At 37.1% G+C, this 18365-nt stretch overlaps 1 protein-coding gene across 3 annotated transcripts in view; it reads right to left on the bottom strand.

The window, feature by feature from the left end:
* Positions 1 to 18365, bottom strand: part of LOC103807898 (calcium-activated potassium channel subunit alpha-1) — a 66084-nt gene that overhangs the window by 42898 nt on the left and 4821 nt on the right. For all 3 annotated transcript variants that reach the window (XM_009080646.1, XM_009080647.1, XM_009080648.1), the window contains exons 2-4: positions 11696 to 11819; positions 8527 to 8751; positions 5318 to 5510 (exon numbers count right to left, since the gene is read on the bottom strand). In XM_009080646.1, the coding sequence (XP_009078894.1) occupies positions 5318 to 5510; positions 8527 to 8751; positions 11696 to 11819 (542 nt within the window). The remainder of the gene's footprint in view (positions 1 to 5317; positions 5511 to 8526; positions 8752 to 11695; positions 11820 to 18365) is intronic.

Genomic DNA, 18365 nt, shown 5'->3' with positions numbered 1-18365 from the left:
AAATTCTCATAAGTTGAAGTCATTCAGAAAACAGCTTCAATTGTTACTTTGCTGAAATACATCTACACTGCTGTACTCTGATCTGTCTTAGAATGTCTGTGGACAAAATGTTACCATACAGCTTCCCCTTTCTGTACTTTAGGCCTGCTTGGAGCTATAAGATCACTTTTCTTTATTGTTTAGTAAGTGTTTTTTAATGAAATGTACTTCTGTTACTATATAGGACTCAAAATAAGATCTAAATCACTATCCAATAAAAGAAAATTACTGAGTTGGATATCTAAAGTTACTACCCAGAGGCTACTATGGTACAGTCTTTATAAATCTCTAAACAGTTAGGTATAATTGTCTTTCTGGGTTTTGGGAAGAAAGCCAAATAGCAGTTCTAGTTACAACTGAAGATAAATATTTTGTGTTGGGCCATGTTCATCTGGTGGATGAAATAACAAGTAAAATTCCCTCTTAAGACTCTTAATGAAAAAAACCAAGAAACATGAAAAGCTAGATTGGAATTGTCAATAGATGCTACCTGAAGAAGAAAGAAGGAAAATGTCAACAGAATGAAGGAAAAGAGAATTACTGGAGGTCTTCCAACCTAACTGCCAAAGCAGGGCCCATCCCATAATCAATCCTTCTGGGTGCTTTGGAAAAACGTTATGACTAGGGAGCACAAATGCTTAACATTGATCTGATATTCTTTGGTCTTCTTTCCAAAATACTTTTTGATAAAATAATCTCAATTTGTATTTGACAGAACAGAATGAGAAACAGGAAGGACAATAAAAACAAATCTGCTGTACCTAAGGGTGACCACAAACACACATCTTCATTAATCTCTCTAGGAAGGCAGTCAAGATATATAAGAGGATCTGCAAGATAAGCACGGGGCTTCCTTACCACAACTAAGACAAATAAGACATCTGACTGAGTTTATGATTAATTTTGTGAAGAGGAAGGCCAGGCTCTGACTTTACAGCTTTGGCATTTCAAGATATCTTAATGACAGTGATAGTTTTTGCAGCTTCAGTGGGATACACTTTGGCATTTCTGCCCTTGGAATCTAAATGTCCCAGAGGAAACAAACTGATGATTTCCAAAAGCTCACTTTCAGGACATTAGAGTCTGCACTCCTAACCTCTAGCAAGCCTATGGAGTTGCCCAGTCAGCTTTGAAACATTCAATGCAGAGAGCCCTGAGAATGCTTTCAATGTGAGAACTTTCCACAACACAGGTCCAATTTGAAAGAGCTTGTTCTTTTTGAGGAGAATTACATGTTTTATGTAAAGGAGACCAGAAAATCCTTACAGAACAGTCAGTAAACTTTTTCTTCTAAGAAAGACATCTTGTTTCCATTCACAGTTCTGTGTAGACATGAGTTTGGTCGTATGTTTCTAGAGAGCTGATGATGAACATAGGTTTGACAACTTGGATAGTCTACTGCCATTCTCTCTGGGTGCTCCAGGGTCCTTTGTAGCTCTGGTCCAGAATATTATATTTTTTCTGTGTGTTGGAATCACAGTGTGTTTTTTACTTGTGTGGAAGGTCAAGGCAGAGCTCTTTGGTTGGATAAGATGAGGCAGGATCAGTTACGACTCAAGGGAGGCAGGCAGGCCATAGGACAAAAGTGTTGTCATACTACTTATAGAAGGTCTAGTAACTAATGTTACCCAGACCAAAAGCCTGGGGATATTTTAACACCATAAGGAGACACTAACAAGTTTCTGTTTCTGCATGAGAATGCCTGTGTATTAACTTCACTTTGAACTAGTAATGAGAAAATCCTTTGTTGATATAAACCAGAATAATTCATAGACCTTTTCTTCAGCAGTTAACTTAATCCATTGGGAACTGGGAAGTTTCCCTATCAGGAAGGCTTGCTATCATCCACTCACCCTCCTTTTCCATCTACAAGACCCTTCCCCTCAGATTGCATCTGGGTTCCATTTCAAAGCAATGTCCCTGGTTGGAAAGGGCATGCTTGGATAGATACAGAAGGTTGGCTATTTATGAATGTTTATATGCCTAGGACTGGAAGTGACTTTGGTGTTAAAGTAGGTGATGAGAGGGAGGCTATGGGGAAACAAGGAAAGAAAACTCCAGTTTGTGGATTCTTTTTCTGTTACCAACTTAGAGTAAAGCTGTTATAGATATTACCCTGTATTCAGCACTGGCTAATGATTATGGCTTATCTGATGGTTAATTAAATTTGTATCCTGCTTTATATGGCACAATTCTTTTATTAGTGTCATCTTTTGCCTGATGCTGGAGTGAAGTAATCATAGATACAAACTTGAAAGATCTTTGTGCATTCAATAACCTATAAATTAAATGACTGTAACCTTTTTCATTTTCAGAAACATACACATAAAGTGTATATCAGGCTTTCATATGAGATTCTGCTGCTTAGTGACTACATAATTATACATATACATATATAATACTACATATTTACTTAGAATAGAAAGAGTAAGATTACACTGCTAAATCTCTCACCAAAAACCTTGCAACTTAGCCCATACGTTTCTCAGACTGCTCACAAATTTTCTTTTGTTTCTTCCCTTTTCAACTCCCTGTCACACGTCAGCTGACATTCTGCCACACACCCAGATTTTCTAATGTCAATGTTTCTGATGATCAGTAACAGGAGTAACATAAAAAGAATGCACAGAAGACTCAAAGGATGGTGTTGGTGAGGATGTCTTAATTCAAAACCATATATTAAGATCTAGAAAAACTCAGATTGGCAATACTTAAGGTTCGTAGCAGCTAATGTGTTAAGGATAAGTATGTTAAGCAATACACAAATATAAAATGACAACTTGCTCTGTAAATAAAGGTACTTAATTGCAGCTTGTTGACCAGTAAAAGTTGAATCACCTAATTTATATAATTGTCATGATAGTTGTGTCCACCGTATGTTAAAGCTGAATTTCATAGAAAAAATGTCACATTGCGTATCATTTCCAGTAAAGTTTGTGCTATCTACTGATCTAACTGTTTCTGACAGTCTAATCATTGTACTCAAGGTCTTTCAAGAAAATTTACTGACAGGAACGCAACCAATTCAGGAGTTGTGGATGTCATAAACAGAGATTTTACCCGGAAGATAATTATTTTCTGAACCAACTAGGCTTACAAGGAGCCCTCCTTAGTCAGGGCTCCCAACTAAAATAGGCTGCTGGTTACCTGCCTTATGTTATGCCCTGTTTCCCCAGAAAAAAACTACAGAGTCACGGTTTTGGGTTTTTTTACATGCAGACTGATACTTAATTGAAGAAATGTCAAAAATTTCTAAGAATGTGCTAACCTATTGTGCCTTTGATTCTCTGCACCAGCAACACTGAATAAGGCTAAAGGGATTCGGCCCATGGCCAGCATAGAGTTCCTGACCTATAGGCACTACAATGTAGCAGCAACCTGGATATTATAGATTCATAGAACAATTCAAGCTGGAAGAGACATCAGAGGGTCTCTAGTCTGTTTTCCTGCTCAAAGCAGGGTCAGCAGTGAGGTCAGATCAGATTCTTCAAGGCTTTAGGCAGTTGGGTCTTGAATACATCCAAGGATGGAGAGTAAAAAATGACAGGTGTTCATGTGGTGCACAAGACTGTATTTTGTAAGGTTTTTTCCATCCTCATTGAGGGATGGTCAAAGATCCTGTGTACTCTCAGAGGTAAAATACAACAGTCAAGTGCTGGAAATATCACTAAGCTCTGAGCAAAGACAAAAGAAAATTCCCTCAGACTGTTCATGCTCAAGAACAGATTCCATTCCTTGATTATTTTAGTTATGAGTGTGATAGAAGACTAAGAGAGCTCTATCAAAGAACAGCGATTAGCCTGGTAGTAAAAATACAGATTTGTTTTTGGGATACAGATAAATCCCAGGCCTAAATCAGCAAAACAAGGAACCTCCATGACTGTCTTTCACTTCTGCAATGAATTTCCTGATCATGACTATAAGCTACAATCAGCAAAACAAGGAACCTCCATGACGGTCTTTCACTTCTGCAATGAATTTCCTAATCATGACTATAAGCTATCATAGTGTGATCAGGTCAGTCTTACAAATTTATGACGGAACACTAAAATATTTGGTGTTGTACTGCTTCCAGGCCATAAATTTGAAACTTTGAACACCTATGGGATTGAAAAAAACCCCATTGCTTCCTCTTCTTCTCTAAATCTGCTTGTTACCCAGAGAACTATCCACTTTGACTTTGAAAACTTCAAACTTTTACTTTCCTGGTGCAATTTAATTCCAGTATGAAATTCCACTCTTTTACTGCTGATTCAAAGAAAGAATTTTCCATGTTCAAGTTTCCATATCCAAGAAGTTACACTGCTGCCTCTGTTCTGGCTCATAATTCCTACTTCCTGATTAGAGTGTAAAGAGGAAAACCTGAACTTAATCTTAGTTCTCACAGTCCTTGAGGGAAAACTATCTCTAGGTCAGGCTCACAGGGAAACTGCAGACCAAAGCACTATCCTTTCTACACCTACATTCATAGCAGAGCTAGATCCAGAGGGAATATTTACTGCAGCAGTTAATATGTTTATCAAAGGTAGGACTTCAGCTGCATAAGCTGCAAGACCCTTCAGGGATGGGAAGATGATTGTTTTTACACTGATGGTCTTTGCCAGGGTGCTTATGACTCCTTTGCAGCTGCTTTGCACAGGCACAGATGGTGTAAAATAGCCCTTGGCTACCTATGAATCAGACCCCTACTCTCAGCAAAGACTGAAGGATTTTGTACAAGGTCCTTAAATATGATGAGTACATGTCAAATTATGGAAAGAAAGCAACTTTGAGTTAATTTTAAGAGGCTTCTTGAGCACAAAGGCACAAGAGCTGTAAAGAAAATTTAAAATTAATTTCTTTTTATTTTACTTTTTGGCTTGTATTACTCAAACTTGTATTTTCTCTCTGATTGCAATGTGTTTTACATAACAAAGAAATCTTGTTAGACAGAAGATTCAAGTATTCCAAAGTGAGTACGAGTTATCATTGGCTATACAACACCAAATGCTCCTGTAAGAAAGCCACAGCAATGATTTTATATATTCTCTAGGAAAATTTTAAAATGAGAAAAAAATGTCAGTTTCATGTTCATTCATTTTTCCTCTAAAAGATGTGCTTTGTGATGTAGCAGTGAAACTACGTGACTGTCCCTTTAAAAGCCATCATACCAATCAGCAGGTTTAACTGTCAAGCAAGCTGATGTAGGGCTCTTTGAATTACTGAGTGAGGGATATTCTTCCTGCCAGGTCCTGTCCCCTGTAGGCACTGCAGAGAAGTATTATAGGGCAGTCCTTACCTTGGGAATTAGCCTGCAAGACCCCAATGCTGTCATCAAACTGCATAGATTTGATGTTGAGTGACGCCAAGATGCATTCCTTGTCCTGCAGCGAAGCATCATCAATATTATTCTGATTGGCTGACAGGATAACGCACATGTCGCAGAGGTTGATGTTGACAGCCCTTAAATCAGCCCGACTTAATGGCGTACCCTTCGGCACAGAGAAAAAAAAAAGGGGGGGTGCAGAAGAGGAAAAAAAGAAAAACAAATTAAAGATTGAGAAGGAGCTTTGGGAAATTATTTAACAAGTATCTTTTTTATGCTCTGACATTAAGCTGGTCTAACTATGTGCCAGGGAATAGGAGATGTTTGCTAATCTAAAGGGTAGTTGGTGCTGATGGCAGCATTTTAGGTTCAGTCTCAATACTCACTCAAGCTATTACTAACAAACAAGAAACAGGAATAATGCCAGCATTCTACATCTCATCGGTGACTTGAAATTGTCTTGATTTAAGTTGCTATCATGTGGCAACCTCTGGCTCTCTGAATACAACAAGGGGGGTGTTTTAAATGTCTATTTATCTACTACCAAGTCACAATGGTCTTGGGCAAAAGAACAGCAATTTAAACAGAAAAGCATTATGTGTCCTACACATTTGAAATGCAGTCAGGGTAAAGCTATTTTTTTCTACCTAAAGCAATACACAGAAAAGGTTAATCCTTTCTAAGACACACTTTTGGTGCTTCTAGAAGGAAAACACACCGATCTTCAAAGCTGTGTGATTAAACCCTATGAAACAGAAACAAGACTTTAGCCTAATGGGCACAACCCATGCAATGTTCCCTGCTGCACAATTCTCAATCAGAGAACACAGTCATTTAAAAGAAATGTTATGGTAGTCCATGGATTTTTTTTCATAGTTAACCAAACTGAGACACAATACTCAACATGATATGTTTTGTTTAAAGATAACTCTTGCTTTTCACATCCAACTGTCCACAACTCTACTATGTCACAGGGGCTATAAGGTCCAGGAAAAGAATTTTTTTTAATGGAAACTAGATTCTTCTCTGCTGCCTCTCATGGGTTGGTACCTAAAGACCCTAATTATGAAGAGACATAGCTTGTCTCACAGCAACTTTCATAAAGACCTTATCCTCCTATCTCCTGGTGATTCATGGTGAAGGTCTCCTGAACTCCACTGAGAATATTCAATGCAAAAGTGAATTTAAAATGCACACAGTGAAGGAAAAGCTCAATTTTTTTCAGTGATTTCCATGCAGTTTCAGATACCAACTTAACTATTCCATGTTACTTTCAATAATTTGGGGCATGACACTTGTAATACAGTATATATCAAAGAGATACGATTTCATTACAAACTACTCGAAAAATAGGATATGATTATTTCTGCCACCTTAATTCTGCCCTTTGTGTCTGTACTGTGCACCAAGTGAAGCAGGATTCCTGTGGGGAAAAATAATATGCAATCATGTAATTAATTAAAGGCTTACTCCTAATGATTTTATGCAAAGGGACAGAATTAAGACTGCCTGAGGATATTTAAAATTGGCATTTGCCTACTTTTTAAGAGTTTACTCAGCAACTTAAAGGCCTCCTTTAACATAGACTTTAAATCATATTTCCACCTTTTTTTAAACCAGAACCAAAGTTTTTATATTCATCTGTAACCACATCTCCATTAGATAGCAGCAGCAAGTTCTACCTCCCAAACCAAAGCACTGAGAAGTAGGAAAAGAGTTTGAATGGCCTCCCTTTAACACACGATTTCTATGAGTGTAATCTCAGAAACTTTAGTAGATTTTTAAATCAGTATAATTAGATTAGAATAATGCTGCTATTTTTAACTTTATCGACTACCTATTTCAGCTGTTTAAGTCAAAAGTATGGGCGCAAACTGAATGGGGAAAGTAAAGGTTGTGTACATTTCTTTAATGCTTCTTCAGAATTCAGAATCCAAATTTTACAAAAACACAGTATAATAATGGATACACATTATCCACTGGAAGTAGTAGCTGGATTCTATTATGCTCCATAGTTCAACAGTAATATTAATTTAATTCTGATTCCTTGTCTTCAGCCTTCACAGTGACTGGAATTAAATGGGATTGGCAGAAAGAGGAGGATATTAACTGACCGAATCTGATAATGACACCATTTTTGTGACAGCAGAGAATCTTGTGGCACCATCTGTTGGATCAGTTTACAGAAAAAAAAAAGCCAAAGGCTAACACTAAAACTGCATTTACAGTAGCAAAGATCTCCAATCTGAATTAATCAAAAAGTGAAAGCAGTCCTTTCATTCTATAGCTGTTTTCCCAATTAACCAGTTTAGGTTATGTCCATCATTATTTTATTTAACTGCTGAAATGTAAGTATTAAGAACTGGAAAACTCATAATCTGTCATTCTGAAAAAAACGTCTAAACAAACTTCACTCTGCAACATACAAAGGATTCTCTTTCATACATGGGTTGCTTTCCCTCCTGCATGTCATCTATAGCTACGGCCATCTAAGACCCCTAGTTTGGAGGGCTTCGTTTGTTTGTCCTAGAGTTCTTGTTTCTACATTTTGGGCACATGAGTGAATGACAATGATATACAGGAGAAAATGGACCTTTGAATTGTGGTTTTAGTGGTTGTGCCTACTAAAATCAATAGGAGCTTTTCATCAATTTAAAAAGGGTCAGGGTTTTGCCATACTTCCATACATGAGTACAACAGGTCTCTGAACTCAAATTCTTTGGCAATGTTCCTCATAAAGCAGGTCAGCCTACAGAAAGTTTTTATGAATACAGATAGATATTATGTAGATAGAGTAACAATACTTTTTTTCCAAGCTTTTGTGGGTATAAATACATAAATAATGTCATAAATAACTACTGTCATTCTGTCAGGGAAATCACAACATCAGAACTGGCTACATGCAGTGCACTACAGTCAAGGTTCGATACATAACACAGCTAATACATCTGATAGCAGCTGAAATTCATCCAACGAGGATGATGAGGAACCAAACACTGAGGCAAATATCTTCTAATAAGGTCTCACAGGGCTCTGTTTTCATAGACACAGTAAAGGGAAAATCCAAGTCCTCAGGCCTATGAGTAGACAAAAGTAAAAAAGCCTAGGATCAAAGACAATATGAATCTGTCCAGCTGGCGTCCTAAATAACAAAGTATCAATAATATGGCTTTTGAACTTACAGGCAAGATTGAAACCTTGGGGAAGTTATGCAGGGTCTCCCATTCCCTTCTCAGGTATTCAAGTGAACCCACAAACACAATGTGCTTGAGTTCATGGTAGTGAAAGTTGCTGGCTCGTAATGGCATCACTAAATTCCTTAATCCAATCAAAGCAGATTTAACATCCCCAAATATGCAAACGACTACATGCCCACTTAAAACTGTCATCGCTGCTTCACTTCGAGTCTAAAAAAAAACAACAACAAAACAAAACAAAAAAGACAAGGGAAAAATGAAACAAAGGGAATCTCAAATCATATACTGAGTTTAAAAACAGGAAAAATACAACTGTCAATATTGTTCATGCACAAAGAAGTGGTTTGTTAACAGCTGTTAATTTTACCCTTATTTATCCTTATTTAAACATGTTCAGCAGAAGAAAAATTCATTCTTGCTTGAAAATCCTTTGGTGTTCAGGAAGACATTGTACTGCACCAAATTCTGGTCCCGTGGAAGTTTCTACACATGCAGATTGTGACCGGTTATAATCAAAGTACTGCAGGATCAGCTAAGAACAGAATTTGACCTACTAAGTATTTAGTCAATAGAAGGATTATAGAAAAAAGATGCAAAACCATGCTCTAGCTAATGAATCACTAGTTGGGTTTTTTTTGGGACCAATTTGAAAAGGAAAACATGAGTGCCCAGCAGTCCTAGTAGGACTTTGTGGTATTACCCACGTCTTGTGAATTGAGGACCATAGTCTCTTAGAGTCAAAGTTATTTTAGGACAAGTTGCTGCTACCCTGAGAAGCAATCAAAGAATGCTCTATACTGCTCTGCTTTGCATTGGATGTCCACTGTACTCCATAAAGCTTCTCTCAGTAAGAAAAAAATAGTGCAGGATCATGACTACTACTAAATTTTCAGGCCAATGGGACTTCCTGAGCTGTTGAATAGATAGAAGGAAAAAGGTCTCATGGAGCATATTTGAATGATGTTCAGAATTATCTTCTTGTTTCAGGGGCCAGAACAAATTTTTGCACTAGCTTCATCATTGGTTAGGCCAGTTGAGCAGGCAACTCAAACACTAAGATAACTAAATAAAGTCATAAGGAAAAAATGACAATTTCTGGAGCCAGTCTTAGCATTGCTGTACTCCATCAAGTAGCTGGAGATATACTGATACCATACTGTCAAGATGTTGTACACTCAGTACCATCACATAGAAGTTTCGCCAATTAATAAAACTAAGACAGTGGTGAACTGCAAAATTTCCCCCTCACTTTTCCATAGTATATGTACTTTTTCTAAATTATGGAAGCACGGTGATGAGCAATACCTATTGGCAGATGCAGCAGACGTGTTCGCTATGTCAGAAGAATGGGAATTCTGATAATAAGTTTTCTCACTAGTTAGAAAATACACAAGCTTTCAATTTCTCCTGGGCAATTACACCGATTATCATATGGCTCAACCAAGACAGTCATCTTGGCTCTTCAGACAACAGAAGACATGAATCCTCAGGTGAAACATGTAAGTTGACCCATGCCTCTGCCTATAGGTGTGGGAATACTCATATTTTACAAGACAGAGACAAAGTCTTGAAAGCAATTATACAAAAAATACCACTCTATAGTCATTGATATTTATGTAGCCATGTACATTTGACTATATGGAGAAAAAACCTTTTTACTACTGGAATGTTGCAGAGCCAAAAGAGACCTTGGGCAGAAAAATGAATTATTTTCTGATTAAGGGGTATCATCAAGTATCAATTAGAAGACAACCTGGGAAAACCCATCATCTTCAAATTATGCACTAATTTGTACTTGTGTGGTCTCTAGGGACAGTGTTAAATTTGCATGGATATAAGCGTAGACATAAATTGTGGACTGTAAGTTTGAAAAGGTGTAGAGAAGCATTTTGCTGGCAGTGTCTTTATTGGAGATGATGCATGAAGCAGAAAGAATCTGGACAGACTTTCAGATTCATAGGCTGGTAGCAGAAAAAAACTAACATGTCATAACCAAGAGATGATGAATGAGGCACCATTTTTGGAGGAACAATTTTCAAAGTGGAACAACATGTAAAGTTTGTCAGCTACAATGTGTTTATAGCATGAAGGCTATCTCTGTCTACTACAAACTACTGTACAGCAAGGCTGCCACTGCTTGCCTGCTGATGACATATAAATGCATACTATTTAAAGCTGTTCAGCCAAACTCCATCTCACAGCTCCATCTCTAGAATTTGGAATTTACTTGCTTGACTGTTTTAACACTGATATTGCAATTCCAGGCAATGTCACAGTTATTACAGAAACCCCTAAGGAGAACTGGAGACAAGCTTTTAACCCCCGATTGCTAGAATAACTGGGGCTGTCACCATCATTGGCTACACCATGCAGCAGTGCAGGGAAATCTAAGAGAGCAGGCTCGGGAAAAGCTTTATGAAGTGCGACAAAGTGAAGAACCACCAGGGAGTTCATTTCAAATATCATCAGTTTTGCATATGAGATCTGGAGTTAGTTACTTGCTACTCTTAGGTATGAGTACATGAACACAAGTGGCACAAAGTTTCAAAATAGACTGTGATAGGCCTTCTAATTATTTTTAATTACTTGAGTCAGTTTAATGGTTTTCCCAGTTAAATGAAACAAACACAGACTAGGCTCACTGCAACATGCTGGAAAGGCAGAGCAGTAGGGCTACTTGCTCTGGCCTATTTTGGCATCTTAAAATATCAGAAATTGAGAGAGAAGTTTTAAGAGAGCAAAATTAATAAATAACCAATAATAATTACTAAAACATTAATAAGTAAGATATAATGCAAAGCAACACTAGCCTGTGTTAGAATCATTACTGCCTTCTGTAAAGAGATAAATGGAGTCTGTAAACATTTTAATATTTCCAAACTTAATTCACTAAAGATTTAAACCAGATATGCAAATTTCAGCTTATGAAAAAGAAATTCTCTTTTTTGGACAAGTTTTTATTGTTGCATTTGGCATAAAGATTTATGTAATCATAATTCTTTAACCAAAATGCTACCTTTGATTTTACCACACTGTGCTTCTGATTTCAATAAGCTGAATTTCATCTAGTTGAAATTAACTTATTAATCTATTAGACATCAGTTCTATGGTTCAAATAACTTCTTTTCAAACACAACTTATCATCAATACCTACCAAAATGACCTTTTCAATGTCTTTGGCTGGACACCAATGAAACATCCCTGTAGAGTCATATTTTTTCACGTTGGCATCCATATTGTCAATCTGCTCGTTGCCAGGAATTAACAAGGGGTCATGCCTGGGGAAAAACAAGTTGAGGACAACATAAATGGAAAATATTATGAATTATGAATGGAAATATATCCCAAGAGCTGTGTACAAAGAGAGATAAAAGTAAAAAAATGAAATGTATTTACACTTTCACATGATTTCAATGAGGACACTTTTAAACAAAAGCTGAATAGAAAAAAAAGTTATATTTTGGGTGCAGGTTCAAAGATTTTCTATACTCTTTCTATACCAACAACCATTTAATTATAAACAGGGCTTTCCAACACCATCACATCCATAAAATATTTTTTTTCTTTCCTGTCCCACCCCTCCGAAATAAATATTGGACTTGCTATAGGCATCTGCAATGAAGTAGAAGGGATAGGAACAGAGCCCCATGCTGACTGACTGGCATAAGTATGGAAAGCCAATTACTTGCTTTTACCACATACAACTTCTGACGTGATGCTCTTCGCAGTAAAAGCTTTAACAGGCTGCACTTTAAATATTTTAGCAATTTGCCCAATCATATTTTGCTTTCCCAAACTGAAGCCTTTTAAAGATTCAACAGTATGTCATTTTAGAGCAGACTGACTAACAAATGCCCACATCTGGAATACATGATTTTAATACCAAACAACAATGTCCATTTTCTCTGACAACTCTACCTGTGATAACCTTCTAAGTGTTTTTGCAGCTAGATTTTAAAGCACAAGGTTTCTCAAAGGAGAAGCAAATGAAAGACATTTTTATAAACTTGTTCTCCAGCTATATAGCTATATCTAAGCACAGACACACACAGTTCTTTAATTTATACGCTAAAATCAAACATTAAGCTAAGCACTCCAACACTCTCAGATGCTAGTGAGGACCCTTAAGTGACTGTATTATGCAACAGCATTAGGAAAATTGTGTTCACAAGGCACAGGGTATACTGACCCTAAAATCTTAAATTTAAGGAGGGAATAGAACTTTGTCTGGCAAAGCCACAGTCTCCACTTCAGGTTTTTGGTATGAATCCTGATACAGAATTGTAACATTTCAAAGAAAATAATTGCAATGTAGGAATATGCTAAGTACTCTGAGACAGGTATCCAACTTTTATAGCAGTTTGCCTTTTGAAGCCTTTTAAAGAAATGCTCATAGTGGCTGAGCCCTCAAAACTGGTAAGTTTCCTGCTTTTAAAGCATTTGAGCCAGCATATTGTGTTAAAAACCTCTCTTCTGGGTCAACTCCATAGAACGTTGCTCAGAAACAGTTAAGAAACTATTAATACAATGTTCCATTTAAACCAGAATCTTTTGATGCTTTAAGTCAATCAATGCACTACATGGCAAAGGCCTAAGTCAGACACATCTGGAAAAAAAAAGGAACACTAGATTATCGAAGTTTTTTACATTCTTTCAACAGAGATACAGTTCAGTGATTTCACTATCAACCCACTGGCAGCCCAGGAGCCTCTAGGGGACTATCTGGAGTCTCTGACCGTACTCCAATTTTAATAATAACAGGTTTGGTGTAAGTGCGCTCCCTCTCTTGTAGGAAGCTGTACCAAAGGAGTTTGTTGTGGGGGTTTGGCTGGTTTTGGTGGGGTTTTTTTTAATTTCTAGAAAAATATCTAGACTCTGCATTCTCCTACACAATTCAACAGCAAGCTGCAGTCATTGTAATTTTGACTGAGAGTTGGATGTGATGCTGCTCATTGGGCATTCCCAGCTGCCCCTAGTTGCATGTGGTACAATAAGGTCTGCAGCTATGAACTGTGTTCCATTTGAAGGCTGTAATAGTGTTCACACAACATTCTGAACAGGTTTTCTGTCCTAGGTAATTTTTCTAATGGAATGTGTTAGCAACATGTTTCAAAATAAGAATGTTTGCCAAAATCAAGAGTTCCCACTCGGAGCTAAATTTCTTTCAGTTGTTTTGGGGTTAGGGTTTTTTTTCCAAAAACTTTCACAAAACATTTCTTCACAAGATTTCCTAGAAGAGCACTGAAACAAAGCCAAAGTTCATCTACCAAATCACCTTCTTTTCTTTCCAGAATACAAAGGCATATAAGAAGGAATATTCTTTTTCCCCTTCCCTTCATCAAATTATAATAAATCAATTTTTTAAAAACTGCTACATTGTAATTTTCTAATCAGTGTTTCTTTTCTGATCTGAGATTTAAAACTAAATAGATCATCTGAAGCTTTCATTCAAATGAGTATTTAGCAATATTCTATTCCAAGTCACAAAAATGATACAAAGTCAAAGGAATCATCTAACAAAGCAGGGGGCAACAGATATCTGACATCTAATTATGGTCAACTGCCTTGAGGTTTGAGGTAATTTTTAGGGTTTGAGTGGTTGAAGCCTAGCATAGTTCTTTTGGGTAAGGGCTTTGCATCCTAAAAGGGAATATTCAAAGAAGCCTGTGTTGAAGATTTATTAGAATATCTCAGGTTTAAACATAAGTGGGGCATGGAAAGAATAAAGAGTGTGAATCATCAGATATATCTCCCTGTTAAAGTTTTAGGTAACAAATTGTGATTTTTTTTTTTAAAGAAAAAAGCTTTAGGGTTGATTGGGGTTTTTTTAAAATCAATACATGCATTTATTTGCAGTATCATAAACCGGACTCTCTGCTTCACTGCTTGGAGTATAGCAAGTGAGAACTTCAAAGGAAGTGAATAGGATGGGACACACAACAAGAAAGTATGCTAAGAAATATTATTTTACTACTTTTACTCTAGGAGAATGGATTATTGCCTGAGAAGGAAACTGATAGGACTAGCCACACTTTGTGTTTCGTGGAGTTTTACGTATAAGTGTGTTTATTAAATTTAAATTTTCTGGGATAAGTTATTATTTTAATCTCTCTTTAATGAAAGTTCTTTGATTCTCAGTAAAATGATTCATGAAGACGTCAAGGACATTTGAAAACTCCTTGCTACTAAGGTCCAACTTTGTCCTCAGATGTTAGAAGATAGGCTGGTTTATGTACTTAAAATCTGAATTGATAAGAACAGTAATAAAATAGTATTACTACTTAGATATATACACCCTCATTAATCTCATGATCTAAACCTGTTTGGCAAATACTAAAAATTAATTAAGACAGACACATAGAGAGGCCAAGGCTGTCAAAACTGCCTAAGGCGTTTGGACATCCTCTTCCCATTAAAATTTATATTACACAAACCATTGCAGTTGTTGCCCTTACAGACAAATCATGGACTGAATGTTTCTAGAGCCTCTCTGCCTCCTCGCCCTTGAAGATGGCCCTGTCAAGCCATGCTTGAGTCAGACTGGCAGTTTACTGTAGAAATGCTTATATTCGTGCTGCAGCTATTATGTTCTCCAGGGCTGTAAAGTCATCTGCTTCAGAAATTCAAATTATAGGAAGAAACCCACCTTCTATCAGTTAAATCCATAGTGTTTGTTTTAATCGAGATGCTGGTTTTTTACAGCTTGCAATAGTCAAAGCATTTGGTCATTCCAGCTAGGAAAAGAGGCATGTATAGCTTGTATGGGAGGAAAGGAACAAAAGCTAAATTTCCCTCATCCATAACCCCAGTTTAAAAATAGGTTCTCTAGTTCTTATGGCAGATATTACATACGCATGACTTAAAATGAAGAGCAAAATACCATCTTTTCAAGGTTTTCAAGAGCATATAATGCCACTTATGAGCAATTAAACTTGAAAATGATGCTAAATGCCATGCTACAGCTGCAATCCCAAAAAGCCTGCCTGGAAGACAACAGCCTAAAGCAAAACCATACATCCCACTTCCAGCAAACCTACTGTGATGAAGTCAACATTACATTTTTAAAGAGCACTTCTTTCCTAGCACACAATTTTAACTACTGCAAAATTGGAGTTTTTGAGTCTGAAACTTTTGAATAGTGACTGGAGATGGACCGAACTGAAAAGACAGTTTGGGACTAAATGGCTGCCTCATTAAATGACAATTGTTTACTATGCACTTGCATTCTGTCACCTTTGTCTTCATCCTCTTGCTATCATTCATATGCAATTGAGTATTAGAGCAACATACCCTCAATGACTTGCAGTGGAACTACTCCAGGTGCTGAGTGTTGGAAACATGAATACAATATGACCAGTAGGGAGGACCCTAATGTTGTTTGAAAATAAATTGTAATCTGTTAGTCTTCACACATTAGCAAGACAATGTCTAGGCTACTTTTTATACTGCCTTCCAATAAAATTACCCTCATCTAAAGTCAATGGCAAAACACACCTGGGAAAATCACAACTCCTCTTTAACCTGTGTTTTTTAAAATCTGCCATTATGCCTTTCTTAGGTAGATATAAATCTGGATTTTGTGTGCAAAAGATGTGTAGCTGTCTCCTGCTCAAGATTCAGGATCTTGAAACTCACCCTGTCTGTGGTCCAGGACTTTTGAGTTCTCCTACCTGACTTATGGAGAAGTGGATGTGTCCTTGTGAGTGTATGCACACAAATACCTAATTTAAGGAGGAAGCAGTGGGTTTGCTGAAGGTATGATAGGAATCGAAGACACACTAGAGAATGTCTCATGTCTGAAATTTCTCCTACAACTATCCTAACAAATTGTGGCAATTAACATGCTGTTAGTGTTAGATGTATGCAGCCAGTGCAGGTGCTAATAATTGAAAAAGCATTTAGAGCTTTTACACCCTGGCTGAATATTTCATGATGTGCTGCATGTTTCACTATTTACTCAGTGGGCCTCTGTCACTTCAATCTTCTCTGACTGCTTTGACTGGTGCTATAAAGCTCAACCAAGATAGAGTGACGGCTTGTCACAGGCAAACTCCACTGACTCCAGAAGCTCACTGGGACTAGCTCTGAAGGTTGTCACGACATTCTGATGGAACTCAGCAAATGTTTTGTGACTAATACACCCAACATTTGTCGGCTACCATTAGCCATTCCCTGTGACCCTCTGCAGTCTGTGTGGATAGCATTAAGTTGTAATGAGAAATTGTTGCCTACGTGTGTTACACTAATGACATTCTCTCACTGATCTTTCCTTTCACAGGTTAATCAGAAATGAAATTTGTAAGAATTCAGTGCCCAGATGCACAAGGCTTTAGAGAAGAAAACCCAGTGTGACAAGAGAAAGAAAACCTGCAGTTTACTGTTAAATGCTTTCATTGTTATATTCAGAAGCTATCCATTCTAATATTGACTACAATCACACACTGTCTGACTTTTCCCCTAAATCTACAAAGATATCTAATATGGTGATTGGTACCTTGTGGCCTGTGCTAGCTTATGGGCTGAATTAGAGTGCTAAGAAGACTAACAATTCTTCTTCCTTCTCTCTTGCTCTGTCCAGATGTTGCTGGTGGTTTTCTTATCCTCAGAAGCCTGGCTGAAGATCTCACATTAATTTATCAAGACTACTAAGGACACTGATATAAAGCTCTTTACTGTAAGAATCTTGCTCTTTAAAGTATCTTGATACCTTAGGATATAATCAGAATACGCTTCTAAAGTACAAATCCTCTCACATTAAAAAAAAGTAACAAAATGGTTAGCTTCTAGACTTTTTACAGAAGCAATTTAATGGGGGTGAGACAAGGCACACTGCCAAAGTATCTTCTAGTTTTAATATTTCCCATTTATATCTACTGAAGCTGCAGAACTACCAATCTTTGAGGGGTAGGAGAATATACCTGAAAAAAATAATTTTTCATTTGTAAAAAATAAACCCACAGTTAAGCAGCATCATAAACTACAGGAGTGTTTTGTCACTTAAATGAAGTGTGTGGCCTTTGTACTTTATGATAACAGCTACCACTTTTGCTAGTCAAAGTATATAAGAACACAGCTGGGTTTTTTAAACCCAGTTTATAGCTAAAGAGTTTTTTTTCTTTCCATTGCCTTGATCTGAGTGGATCTTCTGTTAACCTGACCTTTCAATAAAAAAAAGAAAAAAAATATTCTGCTGGAAAATTCTTCTGTTCTTTCCTGGCACCGCTCTCTCATCTCAAACAGACTTGTGCAAGATTTCACAGTAATCTCAAAAAAACCCCATCCGATACTGTTCTTATTCCCATGGTTTATAACAACTACCAAGGGTAGCAAGAGTCAGAATGCTAACATATACTACCATCATTCAAATCATTTAATTCTATAACCTTATTAAAAACAGGTCTAAGATAACAGAGTGATCACTGAACTACTCCTGCTGTTCATGTTTGTTGTAGTGAACTTGTAAAACAGAATCAGGAAGTGAAATGTGTCACCAGATACCTGCTGGGTGGCAGCTTGATTATCATCACATATTAGCACTGTATAAAGTTGGGATGCAAATTTGTGAGCACATGATGGAAATTTCCAAGGCTGAGGGGTGTAAATATGTATCATTATTATGGTTAATCAGTGAGCTTTTACCTCTTCAAACCTTATCTTCAGGGCTGGTTTAAAGGACTCCTAGAAAATGATCAGATTGAACTAATTTTACCAGTTTTGGCAGAAGTAATGTCTCCCTCTAGATCTGTCACCACTTTTTTGTGGTTTCTATGAGAAAACCCCCAGTTTCAGCTCATGGAAGGGCAACACTACAATAGCAAGAGCAA

The sequence above is a fragment of the Acanthisitta chloris genome, unplaced genomic scaffold, assembly GCF_000695815.1.
Source record: "Acanthisitta chloris isolate BGI_N310 unplaced genomic scaffold, ASM69581v1 scaffold6308, whole genome shotgun sequence".
Lineage (NCBI taxonomy): Eukaryota > Metazoa > Chordata > Aves > Passeriformes > Acanthisittidae > Acanthisitta > Acanthisitta chloris.
This window is presented reverse-complemented; position numbering and strand designations above follow the sequence as displayed.